We start from the raw sequence: 19,571 nt of genomic DNA on the forward strand, positions 1-19,571 counted from the left end.
ACTCCACAGTGGTAGCGTACCTAGGTCACCAGGGAGGGACCAGATCCAGTCCCCTACTAGAACTATCCAAGGAGATCTTGGAATGGGCAGAAGGAAGAGTAGTCTCTATTTCAGCCATACACATAAAGGGGACGAACAATACAGAAGCAGATTTCCTCAGCCGTTACCAGTTGAGGCAGGAAGAATGGGAACTGAACCCAGAGGTCTTTCAAACTCTGGTCCCGATCTTCGGAAATCCAGAGATAGACCTATTTGCCAACCGACAAAACAGGAAGGTGGGAAGGTATTTCTCGATTTCCAGGGAACCACAGTCGGAGGGTCTGGACGCACTATCCCAAACCTGGGACTTCGGGCTGGCCTATGCTTTCCCGCCGGTGGTGCTTATTCCGCGAGTCCTTCAAAAACTCAGCAGGTCTCCAGGCCAGATTCTTCTAATAGCACCATGGTGGCCAAGAGGAACTTGCAGGGCCCAGTACTTCACCCCAAGCCGGAATTTTTTCAGCTAGCGGCCTGGTTAGTGAGCGCCAGATCTTAGAACGCAAAGGCTGCTCAGAGAAAGTCATTAGTACTCTCCTCATGAGCAGGAAATCAGTAACTCAAAAGATTTATCTTAAAGTGTGGAAGACCTTCTGTTCCTGGGGTAAGAAAAGACAGGTATCCTCAACCTCTATCCCGGTTATCCTGGACTTCCTCCAGGATGGGGTAGACATGGGATTAAAAGTTAGTACCCTTCGGGTCCAGATAGCGGCCCTCTCAGTCTATCTTGACAAAAGATTGGCCAAAGAGGACCTTATTAGACGTTTTTTGTTGGCTAGAGAAAGAGTTTCTCCAGTCCAAAAACATAGTTGTCCACCTTGGGACTTAACTAGGGTGTTAGAGGCGTTATCTATACACCCATTCGAACCTCTGGAAGAGGTTTCCCTTAAGTTTCTAACTTTAAAATTGACTTTTTTGTTAGCCATTACTTCGGCCAGGAGGGTAGGGGATTTGCAGGCGCTATCCATGAAAGAACCCTTCCTGAGAGTACAGGCAGATAGGATCACTCTTAGAGCAGACCCCCTGTATTTACCTAAAGTGGCATCCTTATTTAATAGGACGCAAGACATAATATTGCCGTCCTTTTGTTCTGAACCAAAGAACGAGAAAGAAAAGAAATTTCATTTTTTAGACGTAAGAAGGTGTCTTCTCACCTACCTAGAGAGAACTAAGAGTTTTAGGAGATCCAATCACCTATTAGTTCTACATGCTGGGCCCAGGAAGGGACTGCAGGCATCAAAGGTCTCAGTCTCAAGATGGATTAGAGAGGCTATATCCATAGCCTATGTATGCACAGGAGCGACTGCTCCCAGTAAAATCAAGGCTCACTCTACTAGATCCTTGGCAACTTCCTGGGCTGAGAAAGCAGGGGCCTCCTGGGAACAAATCCGCAGCGCGGCTACCTGGTCCAGCCATCACACATTCCTGAAGCACTATCGTGTGGAAATGTTATCACAGCAAGACTTAGCCTTTGGTCGAAAGGTTCTACAAGCTGTGGTCCCACCCTGAAGGTAGGCCTGTGTATACTTGATTATCCTCTCGGGTGCCATCCTGGAAGGTGATAAGAGAAAACCTACGTTAGGCTTACCGGTAACGGTATTTCTATGAACCTTCCAGGACAGCAGGCCTACTTCCCGCCCTATGTGGAGGGAAAAGGTAAGTACCTATAAGGACTACGTCCCTTGTGAACCAGTTCAGAATTACTCTATTACATACTGGGGAGCAAGGGGAAGGGTGGGGCTTTTTAAACTGTCATGTGATTGTGTTTCCTGCAGGGAGGAGCCATCATCTCTCGGGTGCCGTCCTGGAAGGTTCATAGAAATACCGTTACCGGTAAGTCTAACGTAGGTTTTTTGGAAGAATATTCATCTTCACAGAATGTAGTCTGCCAAACCATGCCGGTGGATGAAGCAACCACCTGGCCAAGTCGGCCGTTGGTCTTTGAAAAGTGCAGGATAGTTTTGGGAGTATAAAGTATGCAAGGATGGAGTGCGGTAATTCCTTAATATGGGAGGGGCTCTGAGTGCCATATGTAACTCTAGGAATGTTTCAGGGTTGAGAGTGTGGCTTCATCTAGACTCTAGAGAGATATTCATGGCCTGTGATTTATGTTAAGACTCAAGATGATGGTTTAAGTATAGTGTATTAATTGGGGAAAGTGGTGATAGGGGATGAGAACATCATCAAAATGTTGTCCGCAAAAAGGACTCATTTATGTTCACTATTACCACATTCTCTACCCCGGATGTCAATAGAGGAACAATTTTTTTTGCTATAAAGATTTTATTTCAAATATATATTTGTATGACAATTTTAAATCGTTTATTGAAAATATATTATTTATTTTTACTTTGTATTCCAAATGCTTTTTTTTTGTTTTTTATTTGTTTTTGTGACCAGCAGCAGAGGTTTAGAAGCTCCTCCTGCTTGTTTCCTTGCAGACAGGCTGGGAAAAAGCTTGGTCAGGTGACGGCTGTATATCGATTAGGAAACATTTACTTCTTTTTATTCATTTATTTATTTATTTATAATTGCAGTGCCATCATCCACAGAAATAGAAGGGACCATGTAAATTAAACCATGTGTGTTTGGTATCGCTTTAAGAAATGTACAATTATCTTGCATCAGGGGTGCTCTTCACATTGACTACAATTGTACTCCTGGCCTGGATATGGCCTCTGCTGCTTTCTTGTCCTTCAGATTTATAACAATGAACCTTCTAGATGGTATTGCAATTATCTAAGATATCCAAGACCATGCAAATTGCACATATTTTTTCTATACAATTAATTTGGTTACACTATGACATCCCCCAGCATGATGCTTGGAGACATTCCACAGAGCAGTTATGCCAGCATCATTTTTCTTGTTGATGCCATTTGCCAGCCTTGCTTCAGAAAGCACGATTGCAGTCAGTGGGCAGAGGGGTAATGGGGCAAGATAACAACAGACTGTAGTGTGTGTGTGTTATGTGCAGCACTGTGTGAGTGGATGGTTGCTTGTTTTGTAAGGAATTGGTCCAATAGTAGCAGTGAGAGGGGCGAAGCCTAAGTTGGCATTAGGAGTCCAAAATGCAGTGAAATGTCCAAGGTCAACTACTGTCAAGCAGTAAAGTATTAAAACATAAAAGTATAAAAACACAAGGTAAAATAAGGTTGCAGGCCTAGCTTTAAAAGCAGGAAGTAGGCAAAAGAGCAGGATCACAGGGACACCATACAATGGCTATTCTGAGAAGGAGGCTTATAAAGGTTACAATTATGATTGACGGGAAAGTTATACGGATCACTAAAATAGAACTCTATTCAAAAATAACTAGGTAAAAAATAAATGGCTCATTAAAAGGGAAAATAAAGGGCCCCTTGCTGAAATTTTCATGTTCTGTCCTAACAAACAGCTCCTTTCTCTATCTGCAACGTAGAGAGCATCCTGACTCTCCTGTAGTCCAAGGGAGGGGGCGAGCACGACACTCCACACCAGGGAGAAAGCCTTGCATTACTGTGTGGAGTTAAAGACAAAAGAACAGGAAGTGAGGATTTCTCAGAAGAAATAAGGACATTTAAAAGCAAAATCGAAGGATGAGGTAAGGAGGACTGCACTAAGGTAAAGGAAGCTAATTAGGATTTTTTTTTTACCTTTACAGCCCCTTTAACCCCCTTCTTCTAAACCCTGGGTGTCGCAGTCCTGCCCCAGCCTATAACAAGAAAAGAGCAGCAGCCACGATGAGCTTATTTCTCTTTCTGTCTGCATTTTCCTTGAAAGCATGTGAAATGATTGGCTATTTGTGCTGCTTCTTGCTCTCACACCCCAGTTATGCTGTACAGTGACTGCAGGAGGCTGATACTAGGTTAAAGGAGAAGAAGTGTAGGAATATAAAAATATATATACATACTCTCCTCCATGCTGCAGCATCGATTTGATGCTGCAGCTGTCCTCTGCCAGCTCTAAGCCCAAGAAATCATGTGACTGCTGATCTCTAAGTGATTGGTCTGCTCTGAGCAGAGAGCCTTAACCGTTGGCCTGTTGTTGGCTAATACAGGGTCACAGAAAAGTACAAGTAAGTGCGCTACTGAGAACCAGAAGATAAGTATGGCCAAAAAAAAGCTTCAGGTACTTGTTCTGCTTGCACAAGCTGGTTACATTTTTAGCACAATTTACTGCCAGGATAAAGTAAATCTAGACATACAATAGATGATTTTCTTCAACTCCTTTAGATTTACCTTTAAACTGTAATGCAAGTCACTGCCTGATCACCTACAAATTTAAAGTGTTTAGGTTTGACCTCCTATTATATGGTTTTAGTAAAGCTAAAGAAAAATGTATAATGTATGGCCAGCACATGCACAAGAGTTTCTTCATCTCGTTCTGGCCAGTCAAGGTGGCCAAAGGCTCTAAATCCAGAAAAAGATGGAAACGTTAATGATGGAGCTATAAGGGGGAGTTCAGACAACTGGGCGCTTGAGGAGGAGCAGAGTAAGATACCATAATGTGCAAATGCTGTCTGCTGTGCATCCTTGCACATTATAGCAAAGGCTCCTGGTGGCCCCAAAATGTCTTTGTAGTCTAGTGTCGCATAAGGCTGGCCATACATTATACAATTTCCTTGTACAATTTTCCTTTCAAATTGCCAAAACCATATAATATTAGAGGTAGACCGATATATCGGCCGATATTTGGCCATTTTTGATCGGCATCGGCTGATTTTTTATCAAATCTAGGTTGATTTTTTTTAACACTGACCTCCGTTCCTCCTTCCTTTTCCACACTCAGCGGCTCTTGCAGCATCAATCGCCGCGCTGAGTGTGAAACTTACAAGTAACAGAGAGGAGAGAGAGAGGAGCTGTCAGCTCGATGTCAGGGGTGGACGTGACCCGTCCCAGCAGCTATATTACACCAGCCAATGGGATGGTATATGGGTGGGCCGCTACGTGTATGTGGCCCTGCCCCCTTCCTAAAGAGGCCCAATCATTGGCTGGTGTAATTTAGCTGCTGGGTCCCGCCCACCCCCGACATCGATCCGACAGCTCCTCTCTGGTTTCACACAGTTAGTTACACTCAGCTTGGTGTGAAACCTGCCAGTGCCACCGCTAATCAGTGCCACCAACCAGTGTCACCTGCCAGTGCCAGCCAGTGCCACCAGCCACTGCCTACCGGTGCCACCACCAATCAATGCCACCTGCCAGTGACAACCAGTTCTAATTGCCAGTGCCATCTGTCAGTTCCAAACCAGAGCCACCTGCTAGTGCCAATCAGTGCCATCTGCTAGTGCCAATAGTGTCATCTGTCAGTTCCAAACCAGAGCCACCTGCTAGTGCCAATCAGTGCCATCTGCTAGTGCCAATAGTGTCATCTGTCAGTTCCAAATCAGTGCCACCTGCCAGTGCCATCTGTCAGTTCCAAACCAGTGCCACCTGCCAGTTCCAAACCAGTGCCATCTGTACTGAGGACTTCAAGTGTGTGCTAGAGCTACAGGAGTAAGCAGGAAGCAGTGGAGTGGGTGAGGTTTTTTTTTTTTTTTTTTTTAAATATCGGCCACAAAAATCGGCATCCTATATCGGCCATCAGCCGCCCCAATTTCTAATTATCGGCATCGACCAGAGAAAAACCCATATCGGTCTACCTCTATATAATATGAGGTCAAACCTAAACACTTTGCATAGAAATTTAATCAGGCAGGCCCTTCTACTACATAAATTAAGGTAAATCTAAAGGAAATTGAACAAGAAAATTGTGTAATGTATGGCCAGCAAAATGGTTATATCCTCTGAACTATGATGATTGCACATAGAAGTGTCATCAGTAACAATGCAAGCTTTGATTAGTTGATCTTAGTCAGTCTTTGGGTTCTTGGAACTGTGTATTGCTTACTTACTTATACTAGTAGCAGGGTGGTTTAGCCATTGGCACGTTCAGAACTAGGGTGCTTGGTTTAAATCTCAATCAGGGCACTAACTGAATTGAGAATGCATGGCATTGGCTACTGTGTAAATTGTCCCTAGTATGTGTATAGCTTGTATGTATGCACGTGTCTTGTCGCCTCAACCTTCGCAATATCTCCAAAATACGTCCCTTTCTAACCAATGACAGCACAAAACTCTTAACTCACTCCCTGGTCATCTCTCGCCTTGATTACTGCAACTCCCTCCTCATTGGCTTACCTCTGCATACTCTAACCCCCCTTCAGTGCATCATGAATGCTGCTGCCAGACTCATCCACCTTACCAACCATTCTGTCTCTGCTACTCCCCTCTGTCAATTCCTCCACTGGCTTCCGCTCACCCAACGAATTAAATTCAAACTACTAACAATTACCTACAAAGCCATCCACAACTCTGCCCCCATCTACATCAACGACCTAGTTTCTAAATACCAACCTAATTGTTCTCTTCGTTCTTCTCAAGACCTCCTACTCTCTAGTTCTTTCATCACCTGCTCCCATGCTCGTCTCCAGGACTTTTCCAGAGCCTCTCCAAGCCTTTGGAACTCCTTACCCCAATCTGTCCGTCTATCACCTTCTCTATTAGCTTTTGGAGGATCCCTGAAAACCCTCCTCTTCAGAGAAGCCTACCCTACCCACACCTAACAACTGTATTTTCATTTGAGTCCATCTGATTATCCCCCACAGCTACTACCCTTTTGTTCCAATTGACTCTCCCTTCTAGATTGTAAGCTCTTATGAGCAAGGCCCTCTGATCCCTCCTGTATTGATTTGTATTGTGACTGTACTGTCTTCCCTGATGTAAAGCGCTGCGCAAACTGTTCGCGCTATATAAATCCTGTATAATAATAATAATGTAAGATTAGAGACCTTAGATTGTAAGCTTTTTGAGGGCAGGGAATGATGTGAATGCACACAATGTATATGTAAAGCTCTGCATAAATTGTCCGCACTACATAAATACCTAAATAAATATATATCTGTATTATGCATGAATGTTGCTGAGGATAAACTGCTTGATGGCTGCAACCACACCACTCGCATCTCCTAAAACAGACTGCTTCTTTTTTAAATCCTTTTCAAGTATATTCCCATACTTTATTAAATGAAAAAGTATGTTAATTATTCACAGGAGATGTTACACAAACATTCCTTATCAAAACTTAATTTTATTTGAAGCGATCATGCAGAACAAAGGATTCCAGTTCTTTCATTTCTGTAAATGAGCAGTGTGTAATATACAGCAGTGATAAGCATTAACTTCATTATACCAGTTGTCAGAAATCGTGTCTCTGGTTGGAATGAAGACTTTAATATAATATAATTGGATACTTGAAATTGTTATTGTAGGCTTCCCCCGACTAGTCACATTTTTAACATCCTAGGCATTTGGTCATATGATGAATTTGTATAATTCCGCGCTTAGGTAATATAAATGTGGCTGCTGCCTACCCAAGAAAACATCACCAAGTGAAGTAATAACGAAAAAAAATGAAATAGGGGAGGGTAAACTATAAAAATGTGTATAAGACTCCAAATCAGACGCCTGGTAGTTGTTCGACATACACCCCACCTTCATAAGATTTCATCTTCAGCTTTCAGGCAGAACAAATAAAAGCTCAAAGCCTGTATGAGCTGCTTCTTTGAGACGCAGTGTGCATGAGCACTTAAGCCTCATACACACGATCAGATTTTCTGCGGACAAAGGCCCAGATTCTCAAAGGAGATACGACGGCGTATCTCCAGATACGCAGTCGTATCTATGCGCCTGATTCATAGAATCAGTTACGCATAGATTTTTATTAGATCCGACCGGCGTAAGTCTCTTACGCCGTCGGATCTTAACTGCATATTTACGCTGGCCGCTAGAGGCGTGTACGCTGATTTACGCCTAGAAATATGTAAATCAGCTAGATACGCGAACGTACGCCCGGCCGACGCAGTACAGAAACGCTGTTTACGTTAGGCTTTTCCCGGCGTAAAGTTACCCCTGCTATATGAGGCGTACATGCGGCGTACCAATGTTAAGTATGGACGTCGTTCCCACGTCAAATTTTGAATATTTTACGTTGTTTGCGTAAGTCGTCCGTGAATGGGGCTGGACGTAATTTATGTTCACGTCGAAACCAATACGTCCTTGCGGCGTACTTTGGAGCAATGCACACTGGGATAGGTCCACGGACGGCGCATGCGCCGTTCGTTAAAAACGTCAATCACGTCAGGTCACATAACATTTACATAAAACACGCCCCCCTGTTCCACATTTGAATTAGGTGGGCTTACACCGGCCTATTTACGTTACGCCGCCGCAATTTACGGAGCAAGTGCTTTGAGAATACTGCACTTGCCTGTCTAAGTTGCAGAGGCGTAGCGTAAATAGGATAAGCTACGCCGGAACAAAGATACGCTCTTCTACGAGAATCTGGCCCAAAGCGTAGAACTTTTTTTTCCAAAGGGTGTTGGCCAGGAACTTGTCTTGCATACAAACGCCAAAGAATTGTCGGCCAACAGACACGATACTACAGTGTTTTTTCTTCAGCTCTTTAGTTTCACTCTTTGGGCAACTTCTGCTAATGTTGTGTTATGGTGACCATTGCTTTTAAGCATGCATGTTTGTACATTGGAGTTTTGTCCGACGTACTTGTGAACACACGATGGGATAATCTGACAACACACAATTGTTGGCAGACAATTTTAAAGCATGTTATCCAACATTTGTCCATGGAAAATCTGACAATTGTCCAATGGAGCATACAAACGGTCGTATTTTCCGACGACGGCCTGTCATCACACTATTCCCGTCAGATAATCTGATCGTGTGTATGAGGCTTTAGAATGAGGACATCTGCAGCAGTTTGATTAAATAGATTACATTTATTAAGCGGACTAGGAATGAGGTTCACCGTGTACACATTTCTAGTAGGTTAGATGGTTTTCAGTAGAGACTAAGTACAGAAATGAGTTTATACTCCCAGTGGTCTTCCTGCAGTAGTAGAAAGTCAGTTGCCCTCTTTTGCTGGAGAAAGACTATCTAGGTAGATAGGCTAGTGTGAGTAACTGATCGCTTTGTAATGCTTTTTGTAAGGAAGAATCCCACAATATCACCTAGAAACAGATAGAAAATCACTTAAATGTCCAAATTTACATTTACTGTTTGTAGGGAAAAATAACTAGCTATGCAAACAGCAGTCTCGGCCTTGTTACAATACGCGGCGATATGGCTTAAGCATAGATCCTGAACTAGTCAATGAAGTTGCCCCTGTGCAGTACTGGCAGCGGCTTTGTGCCTGTGGGCCTGACTCCCAAACCAGCTGACAATGAGGAGTCTTCTTGGCTTTGATCTTCTGCTTTCCTTCATGTGACCTTTGCTGACGGATAAATTATTTCTTTCTAATCCATTCGAGAATATTAAATCCTTAAGGGTGCATGTTAGTCTTTCTTGTTCAAAGCCATTTGAACATTGCTAATTTGCAATGCAATTTTCATTGTAAATATTATACAGTAAAGCCATCTTCTTAAGATCTTCTCTTTTCTGAAGAACAAATACCTAGAGTCTCCTCTAGGTATTTGGAAGACTTACTGCATCCTCTCTTCCTTCCACATAAAATATTGAGATTGATGAATGAATATACATAACCATTTGCCATATGAGGCATTAAAGCTAGATATATGGTGGGGGCTATTTTATGAGACTGATGTATGCGCTACTGTAAACTACAAGGATGTTTGTGAAATTTACCCCAGAAAAAAAAAAAAACGTATCCCATTTAATTTTTATATAACTAATGATGTAAGACTTGTGTGCCTATTCCCGACATTGTTCTGTATCTGCAGTTTTCTCTAAAGGCCCATACACACGATCAGAAAATCGTCCAAAAAATACCCATTTTGAAGCAATCGTACGATAATCTGATTGTACAGAACTCTTGATAGCTGATCACGACCGATTATCCGATGGGACAAGTACAAAATTTTTTCTCGTACAATACCAGATAATACGATTTTTGTTTTAATCAGTACAGTTGTCGTTCAAAAATACAATATAAATACACTACAACATCCCTTCCAATTCATAATCTCATTGTGTGTACCAGGCATTACTGTAGTATTATGTATTAAAGCGGGTGTTCACCCGAAATTTTTTTTTTAATATTAGATTCATGCTCGTTTTGTCAAGGGGAATCGGGTAGTTTTTTTAAAAACTAAGCAGTACTTACCGTTTTAGAGAGCGATCTTCTCCGCCACTTCCGGGTATGGTCTACGGGACTGGGCGTTCCTATTTGATTGACAGTCTTCCGACAGGCTTCCGACGGTCGCATACATCGCGTCACGAGTAGCCGAAAGAAGCCGAACGTCGGCTACTATACGTTCGGCTACGTTCGGAAAATCGTGACGCGATGTATGCGACCGTCGGAAGACTGTCGATCAAATAGGAACGCCCAGTCCCGCAGCCCATACCCGAAAGCGGCGGAGAAGATCGCTCTCTAAAACGGTAAGTACTGATTAGATTTTAAAAAAACTACCCGATTCCCCTTGACAAAATGAGCATTAATCTAAGGTTAAAAATTAACATTTCCAGGTGAACCTCCACTTTAAAGTGGTTGTAAAATTTATTTTTATTTTTTTAAATATCAAACATGTCATGCTTACCTCCACTGTGCAGTTTGTTTTGCACAGAGTGTCCCCCTATCCACCTGTTCTGGGGTCCCACGGCGGCTCTCGCGACTCCTCCACGCAATAGATAACCCCCTCTGGGAAGCTCCCTCAGAGGGGGTTACCGTGCAGGCGCACTCCCGTGTCATCCACTCTGCGTCCATAGCTACAGAATGTATGACTCTCCCCCCCCCCCCCCGGCAGCCGCGTCACTGGATTTGATTGACAACAGCGGGAGCCAATGGCTGTGCTGCTATCAGTCTATCCAATGAAGAGCCGAGATGCCATGGAGAGAGTGATGCGGGATCATGCCCACGGAAGTTTGGGGCTCAGGTATGTAAAATGGGGGGGCTGGGGTGCTGGACCATGCAAGGTGTTTTTTCACCCTAATGCATAGGATGCATTAAGGTGGAAAAACACAAAGGTTTACAACCCCTTTAAAGCTGAGTTTCAGGCAAACGGCCAAATATACACATCAAATGTATATGAAGGAGTTGTTTGACCTGACAAAGGGTTTGTGTTTTTAAGTTTTTTTTTTTTTTTTTTCAATTTGTTTGTGAAATTTACATTGTCCTGTCTGTAATGCCGCGTACACAAGACCGTTTTTTATGACGAGAAAAATTATATTTTTTAAAATTGGTTGTGAAAAACGGTCGTATGTAGGCTCCAGAGCATTTTTCGCGACAAATGGCCATTAAAAATGTAGAACCTGCTCTTCTTTTTTTTTTTTTTTGTCTTTCTCGTCGTGAAAAACGGTCGTGTGTAGGCTGTAACGAAGAAGCAAGATATAAGAAGGGAAATTTGCATAATCAGCCCAAAGGGTGTCACCATTCGAATATAACTTCCCCTTTATAGTTCTGTCGTACGTGTTGTACGTCATCGCGCTTTGCTCAAGCATTTTTTATCACGATCGTGTGTATGCAAGGCAGGCTTGAGAGGAATCACGTCGTGAAAAACGTATTGTTTTTCAATGACACGAATAACGGTCGTGTGTACGCGGCATTACAGTTAAAGTAGTTGTAAACCCTTAAATATAAGTGAAGTGACTGGCCTCCGGTGATACAAGGAGATGAAACAAATCCTCCTACATAAATTGTACCTGTCTATCTGCTGTCCTCTCTTCTCTAGATCATGCAAAGTCCAGAATTTATAAAGCTTGTCTGAGCTGTCAGAAAAAAAATGGTGGAGCGCTGAAATCGCACTCAACAGAGCTCAGTAAGGAGATCTCTGAGAGCTTATTGGAGGTAACCATCAATATTCCCATCACACACGTTCCTGAAAAAAGCTTTAGGATGTTTGGTTCTGCAGCAACCACCAGCTGGAGACTGTATCATACCGGACACAGTGAAGATATCTGCCAGCACACCACGGATCTTCAGGTTGAGTCCAAAGGATTTTGTTTAATTTTTTTATGTATTAAAACCGTTTTGACTCAACCTGAAGATCTGTAGTGTGCTGGTGGATATCTTCACTGATTGGAGGGAAGGGACACCCACCTTTTTAACACAGCACACAGGAACAGAGTTGAGGCTGTCAATCAGCTGGAGGTACCTCCTCTGTTACTTTTTTACTTTTGGTGTCAGGAAATCTTGCCAGATGTGGGTCATGTAAAACAAAACCAAAGAGAATTCTCAGCTCAACTCATCAGCCAGTCTGCAACCAACCAAATTAGCCTGTCTAAACCCCTGTTTTGAAGGCAAACTGTTAGACAGTATAATTTGGTTGGTTGCAGACTGGCTGGTGAGTTGAGCTGGGAATTTTATTTGGTTTTGTTTTGCATACATTGCCTTTCCATATGCTCCTTGCTGTGAAGGCAAATTATAGGTGGGGGAAGTGGCCGATTGTTACTGATGTAATATTGGTGAGCGCACACACTGGACACCTTTCCTGATATTGTGCTATGTGCTGGGTGTCCAGTGTGTCCCTGTTCCTTTTGAGGGGTGGGCTCCCTCTAAGCTCGCCTGTCCTCTATCTATTAGAATGTGTGTGCTTCTATTATGGAGGCTCTCAAAAATGTACAAGAGTTAGAACTACAGATAATACTGGGGTGCCCTGGAGCAGCTCTGCAGCTTACGCATGTATTTGCAAATGTGTGCTAACTAAACCCCTGTTTTTAACGCAAATGGTTACAGGATAATTTGGTTGGTAGCAGACTGGCTGGTGACTTGAGCTGGGAATTTTCTTAGGTTTTGTTTTGCATGCGTTTCCCTTCCATGTGCTCCTTGCTGTGAAGGCCAGTTATAGGTGGGGGCAAGGCCAGTTGTTACAGAAGTGATTCATGCTGATAGCAGAGGAATGAAGCAGCAGACAGAAATTAAACTTAGTCAATGGTGGCCGGTCCACAAGGCGCGCAGGGGCATCTCTCTCCAGCCCGCACAATCAGTGTGTGTGGCCATGCACTGTGAGAAGTGCCGAACTGACAGGTTTCTACCAGGGCCATTACCCCCTCACAAGCATGTGACCAGAGCCAAAGGCCCCAATTGGACTGTTTTATGTTGTCCTCGGTGCAGAGCACTGCACCCGAACCCTCCCACCCTGCGATACCAGAAAATCAACACTTGCCATTGGCTTCCCACCCTGGCCAAGGAGGCACGAAGTCCAAAAATCCAGAAAAAATACTGGGTCAACAAAGAACCCGCAGCGCCAGGCACAAGGTGAGCCGCGGCTGCTGGAGGGCTCCGCTCGTATCTTGAGTTCGGACCTGGAAAGGGTACGCCCATGCCCCCCAATATCCACCAGGACCAGCCACCACTGCAATTAGTGCTCTTAAATGAGACAAGTGCACACTGTATAAGGATATGCTTTTGTTCATATTTCATATGAGGTTTACAACCGCTTTAAGGGATACAGTGGTATTCTCTCCCTACTCCTAGTAAGCTGATTGGACGGTGAAAGAGCAGCAAAAGTCTAAGGTTGAGGTTATCCCTCCTTTTCTTTTCTTCTGTTCCTATTCAACATATTTGCATGCAGCACGCCTGATTTGTTGCCAGTGTTGCCCCTCCCTCACCTAGTGATGCTGTACAGTAGATTACAAGAGGCTAATATCAAACACATTTAGGTACTGTTTGCATTCAAAAAACACATTTTATGTTGTATTAATGATACACATCTGTATTCATGTTTGTGTTTTTTTTTGTTTTTTATATATATATCTGGCTGAAGTTTAAGATTTTAAAAATATGTTTTCTGTGCATGCATTGCTTTGTCTCTAGAGACTGCTGTAAGGGTGCATACTGCGTGATTGGCAGTTACAATCTTGTTAGGGTGCGTTAAGTAGCCATTTTGTTCTGTAAACAATGAATATCATAATTGATCAGAGTTGGTGGGGCCAAAAGGATACATTCGATTGAAGAATAAAGAAAAAGAAGATAAGGGGATGATAGAGGAGATGAATAATGCATAGAAAATAAGTCCAAGGTAAAAAATAATGAAATGCTGCCTTAGTACTGAGAGATGGATTTTACCACTTTCTCCTCCTTTTTAAAAATAAATGTTTCAAACTGTAACCTGAAATACTGTTCTCCACAGTCTATTCAACTCCTGGAGCATTAAAACCTTTTTGACTTTTTTCAGCTCCAGAGGTCAAACCAGTATTATCTTGAATTATACTTTAATAATGTTATGTTTTATTGTTTGCATTTTGTGAAAATGTTTCTAAGGGAATGTGCACATCCGGGGTAGGCAACCTTTTTAGTCTAGTGTGCCGAAAATAGTTTTTGTATGAACTTGAGTGTCAGATATATTCACATTCTCAATTATTTTTAGATAATGGGAATAACCACCCACAACATTGGTGTCAGTGACTTCAATGATAAACTTCCAGGATTGGTGTCACTGCAAAATTCCCCTGATATTGCTGTGAGTGCAGTAAAATACCTCTAGGAGAAGAATGAGGCAGCATGCATAGTGCACCACAGCAAATTGTAGGTGTGACAAAATTGCACAGTGGTAGGGACTTAAAACCTGGACCTATATACAGAGTATAGTAGTCAAAATAATGTAATGTACAAAGTGTAGGTGTCAAGAGTGCAGGGGTCAGGTTATCTAATGTAACTAGTGTTGGCTTGGCAGTGAGTGAGGGGCAGATACTTGATGTTTACTAGGCAAGTTACTCAATGGAGAGATCCAAGCCACTGCCGGCCTGTCTTGCCCTTGTGTACGATCTGCCCAGATGCAGGGATACGTTTTACCCCTTACTGGAAGTGTCAATATTTTTCCTTGGTCCCCTGTAGTCCGACACTCAGGATGCTCCCAGCTCCCCTTTCATGGTTGGGTCAAACAATACATTGCCCAAACAATCACCTGTAAAAAAAAGTGTCCGAGATGTTGGTGGTAAACAGCCTGCTACGTGGATCATTAACATACAACACGCCCACTACATGCCTACTTTGAATTAGGCGGGCTTACTATTGTATTGTCGAACCTTAAAGCTGCTGCAGAAGCTTCAGACAGGTAAATAGAGGGCTGATGGGAAGACCCTCCGGTTACTGGAGTGGCAGCCGCTACCAGTGTAGGGACCTGTGTTGGCACAGCCGTACCTGGTCCCTGAGAGGGTTCCTCAGGCTTTCTGTTTAGTCTTCTTCTAGGAACAGTTAATTGTCTTGTTTGTCCAGCTACATTGATAGTTGGTGATTCAGAAGCTGCAGAAAGGGAAATAGAGGGCTGATGGGAAGATCCTGCGTTTACTGGAGTGGCAGCTGCCACCACTGTAGGGACCTGTGTTGGCACAGCCATACCTGGCCCCTGGGAGGGTCGTTCAAACTTTTTGTTGAGTCTTCTTCTAGGAACAGCCAATTTTCTTGTTTGTCCAACTAAATTGATAGTTGGTGACTCAGAAGCTGCTTATAAGAATCGTTGTAGAGATTGATGACGTAGTGGATTCCTGTCATGATGGCTTGAAATGAAGATCCTCTCTCTCATATTCACTAGCATATCGTCCTCTTTTAATCACCTAGTTTAAATTTACTTCCAACATTTTGGCCATCTTCAATCCCAAGAAAGCTGCACCCCTCCCATTTAAGTGCAATCCGTCACTACTATAAAGATGGTAAAGGCCTGAAAAGTCAGCCCAGTTCGCCATGAAGCCAAACCCCTCCTCCCTGCACCAGTTTCTCAGCCACTTGTTAAGTACCATAAGCTCTTACTGTCTCTGTGGTGTGGCTCGAGGTACAGGCAGTATTTCAGAAAATATTGCCTTGGGGGACCTTTTCTTCAATATGGCCACAACCTGTCTGGTGTGTTCCTTGGCCTTCATGATGCTGTTTGTTCACAAAGATTCGCTAAAAAACCTGAGGGCTTCACAGAACAGCTGTATTTATACTGAGATTAAATTATTCATAGGTGGACTCTGTTAATTAGGTGACTTCTGAAGGCAATTGGTTCCACTACATTTTAGTTAGGAGTAAGGGGGGCTGAATACGAATCCACGCCACACTTTTCACATAATTATGTGCCACTTTTATTGGGATTTTATGTGATAGATCAATACAAATACATTTACGTTTTTGGTTGTAACATGACAAAATGGGGGAAATTTCAAGGGATATGAATACCTTTTCAAGGCACTGTTTTTCTGGATTAAACTTCAGCTTTAATAATAATAATATTATTGTTATAATACAGGATTTATATGGTGCTAACAGTTTACACAGTGCTTTAAAGCAGGAGGGCAGACAGAGTTACAATACAATTAAATACAGGAGGAATCAAAGGGCCCTGCTCATTAGATGAAAATACAATTTAATACAATCAAATATTGACCAAACAAAATTCCCATTAACCCTTCCCCCACCGAGTCATTGTGAACGAAATGACGTCGGCCGGAACCCTCCCTCCCTCCAGGTGGACGTCATATGACGTCCCGGGCGGCTAGGGGGCACGCGCACGCCACATTGCTTGGGACCCGGTGCGCGTGCCCGGCGGCCGCGATGTCCACCGGGCACCCACGATTGCCCGCAATCATGGCAGGAACATGGATCTGTGTGTAAAATGCTTGTGGGCTTCAAATGCCCACAAGCAAGATGAAAAGGGGCGTGCACATTTTATCTAACTTCTTCTTTGCAATGAAACCCAACAGCGGGCAAGCTAATTCTCCAAAACAGTGAGTGTGGCATTGTCAATGTGTGATTGTGTTACTGTTTCTAAAAAAAAAAAACAACCGTCAGTGGACCTCCGCTTTAAGTTTACATTAAAGAGGTCCCACTGTATTCTGTGGAAGCTGTGCCCCTGAAAAGGTAATCGGACGGCCTTTAGGCTCCCTGCAGCTGATGGGTTTTCCCCATTACTGACTTGCTGTGCCTTATTTCATGCTAAGTAACAGTTGGATTAAAAGTGTCTAAGTACCATCACACGCGCTACTGTTTTTCAGGGTGACTAAGCCAAAAGGTGGATTTTGCAGGGTATAATTTAGCCAAAATTTGCTTTTCTACATGCTCCCAAAAAGATAGCGGATACTCCCTGTTATGAGTAGAGATCATCGCTTAGATTGCTACCACTGGTCTAGCCCTATATTATTATTATTATTATTATTAGAATAATATAGGATTTATATAAGAGTTTACAATCTAATAGGGTGGGGCAAGTGGTACAAGAGGTTATAGCTATGGGGGATGAGCTTATGGAAGCTATAAAATCGAGTTCGTTGGAGGAATGATTTTTCTTTCCCCTGAAGAGATGAGTTTTTAGGGATTGCCTAAAGGCAGCCAGAGTAGGAGATGGCCAGACAGTCTGAGATAGAGTTCCAGAGCATTGGAAAGGCTCTAGAGAAGTCCTGTAAACGAGCATGGAAGGAGGAAATAAGTGACCTTTAGAGCAGGAACTCTTGAAGAGCAGAGAAGACGGTTTGGGTGATATTTGGAGACACGATTGGCGATGCAGCTCAAGGGTGGAGTTGTGTATTGCTTTGTATTCTGTTTAGTATTTTGCATTTAATTTGTTGTTCAATCTGAATCCAGTGGAGGGATTAGCAGAGAGGGGTGGCAGACACTGAGTAGTTGGTAAGGTAGATGAGTCTGGCAACAGCATTCATGGTGGAGGTAGCCTATGAGAGAGGTAGGCCTATGAGAAAGGAGTTGCAATAGTCAAGGTCAGAGATAACAAGGGAGTGAATGAGAAGCTTTGGTACATGGGTAGGCTTTTCATTGCTAGAGATGTATTTCACAAGGAACGTGCTTTGATATTTTCCCTGACTGCTCCGATGTACGGAGAAGTAAGTAGCCGTAGAGATTTTCAAATGTATCAGGAAATCTGTGTGCGATAAAGAGGACTTGTTCCATCTTTGTAATTTTCACCTAAGCCCAACTATTACAACACTTGGCACTGTATTTTTGTAAGTGCCTACCTTGTATTTGCTTGTTTTAGGTGCTGCTTCATTCGGTAGTGTTAAGAGACTGCAGTCTGCAAGAAACAACAGTTTTACTTTCAGAATTGTCCCCTATAACCCATAAACGGAATTGCCTTCACTCTCCCTAGCTTCTGCTAACTTAACTTGGCCCTTTGGGATTCCATAAAGGTAAATTGTGTGTTCAAACACCATGCATCATAAATCTTCCATACACCTATAATGGACTCTTGTTTAGACCATTTTCCTTTTCATAAGTACCACATAGGCATTCAGAAAAAGCCCAACCCTTAGTGAAAATAAACTTTATATAGAAAGGCGCCACTGTGTGTTTCAGGGATTTAATTGTAGCAGTTTTTATGTGTTCTTGCTACCTATTTTTTCCTTTTGCCAGTTTACAGAATATTCCGGTCTATCATAGGTGGCTGGTGAATTAACATACTTGTACAACACAATAGCTCACTTGTTTGCATGTCACATACATAGACTTCTGTTTTTCCTCTTTTAGGTCGGGCAGTTAGAGAGAGAAGAATAGTAGAACCGGTGCAGAAAGACACTTACAAATATGAATTTGGAAACATGCCAATAGAATGGGAAGGTAATTGTTTATTTTTCTTACCGTTTTATAGAAAGATGTCTGGCTGTAAAGCTAGATGACAAAAATGTTATTTGTATTTGCCCTGATCTCAGGGTATGTATACTTATGTTCAAGTACAGGTTTTATTATGTATAGGTATATTATGCAGGAAATTAACAAACCATAATTCTCTTTCTAGAGTTACTAATGCATCATTTACATGCAAATGTGTCCTAAATTAAGCAACCTGATAATACAAATCAAGCTAATACAAATACTGTATGAGAAACATCAAATCAAATAAATGCTATTGATAAAAAAAAAAAAATATATATATATGTATATAGTTGTCAAAGGAAGGGTTTTGAGCTTTTTTTTTTTTTTTTTTTTTTGCAGCTCTGGTGTACATTGAATTTGTATAATTAAAAAATATACATACAGATTTAGAAATAAAAAATGTATTAATCAAAATGTATTTTATTTGATTATATCTCTCATACAGTATATCTGAAAGCTTGATTTGTATTAGCAGGTTGCTTAATTTAGGACAAATTTGTACCTAAATGTCACATTAGTAACTCTAGAAAGAGAATTATGGTTTGTTGCCAGCATTTGAATATCTAATCACCACTGTCCCCCCCGCAACCCCCCCCCCCCCCCCCCCCCCCGTCTTCCATATTGCTCTTCCTCTGCAAATTACTATTCTACAATTTTCATGCTGAATGGTCACCTATTGTCTATGCTGATAGAATATTTTATTTACTTCTTCCTTGTGTCAGCAGCGCTCATGAAAGCCTATCCGTCATTGCCAGGGCCTATGGAGATTTAGAAAGAGCATGCCTCTTTCTGCATTTTATTGCCTGCTTGTTCTAGCCTCCCGATTTCCCGTAGCATTTAGTGATTAATGGCAGTTCTAATTTGCATGCTCACTTTTATGCTCATTAAAGTGTATTATGTGCCAGTAGGAGTATAAAAGTTCAATGGAAATCTCATGCATACTAATCAAAATGCAAATAAGTACAGATGAAAGA

General features: G+C 42.4%; 1 protein-coding gene across 2 annotated transcripts in view; it reads left to right on the forward strand.

Moving 5' to 3' along the window:
- The window catches only part of NDUFAF2 (NADH:ubiquinone oxidoreductase complex assembly factor 2), a 162,509-nt gene that overhangs the window by 96,568 nt on the left and 46,370 nt on the right, over nucleotides 1-19,571 (forward strand). For both annotated transcript variants that reach the window (XM_040339715.1, XM_040339707.1), the window contains one exon: nucleotides 18,472-18,561. In XM_040339715.1, coding sequence (XP_040195649.1) covers nucleotides 18,472-18,561 — 90 coding nt within the window. The remainder of the gene's footprint in view (nucleotides 1-18,471; nucleotides 18,562-19,571) is intronic.

This window comes from Rana temporaria, chromosome 1 (genome assembly GCF_905171775.1).
Source record: "Rana temporaria chromosome 1, aRanTem1.1, whole genome shotgun sequence".
In the NCBI taxonomy this organism is placed as follows: Eukaryota; Metazoa; Chordata; class Amphibia; order Anura; family Ranidae; genus Rana; species Rana temporaria.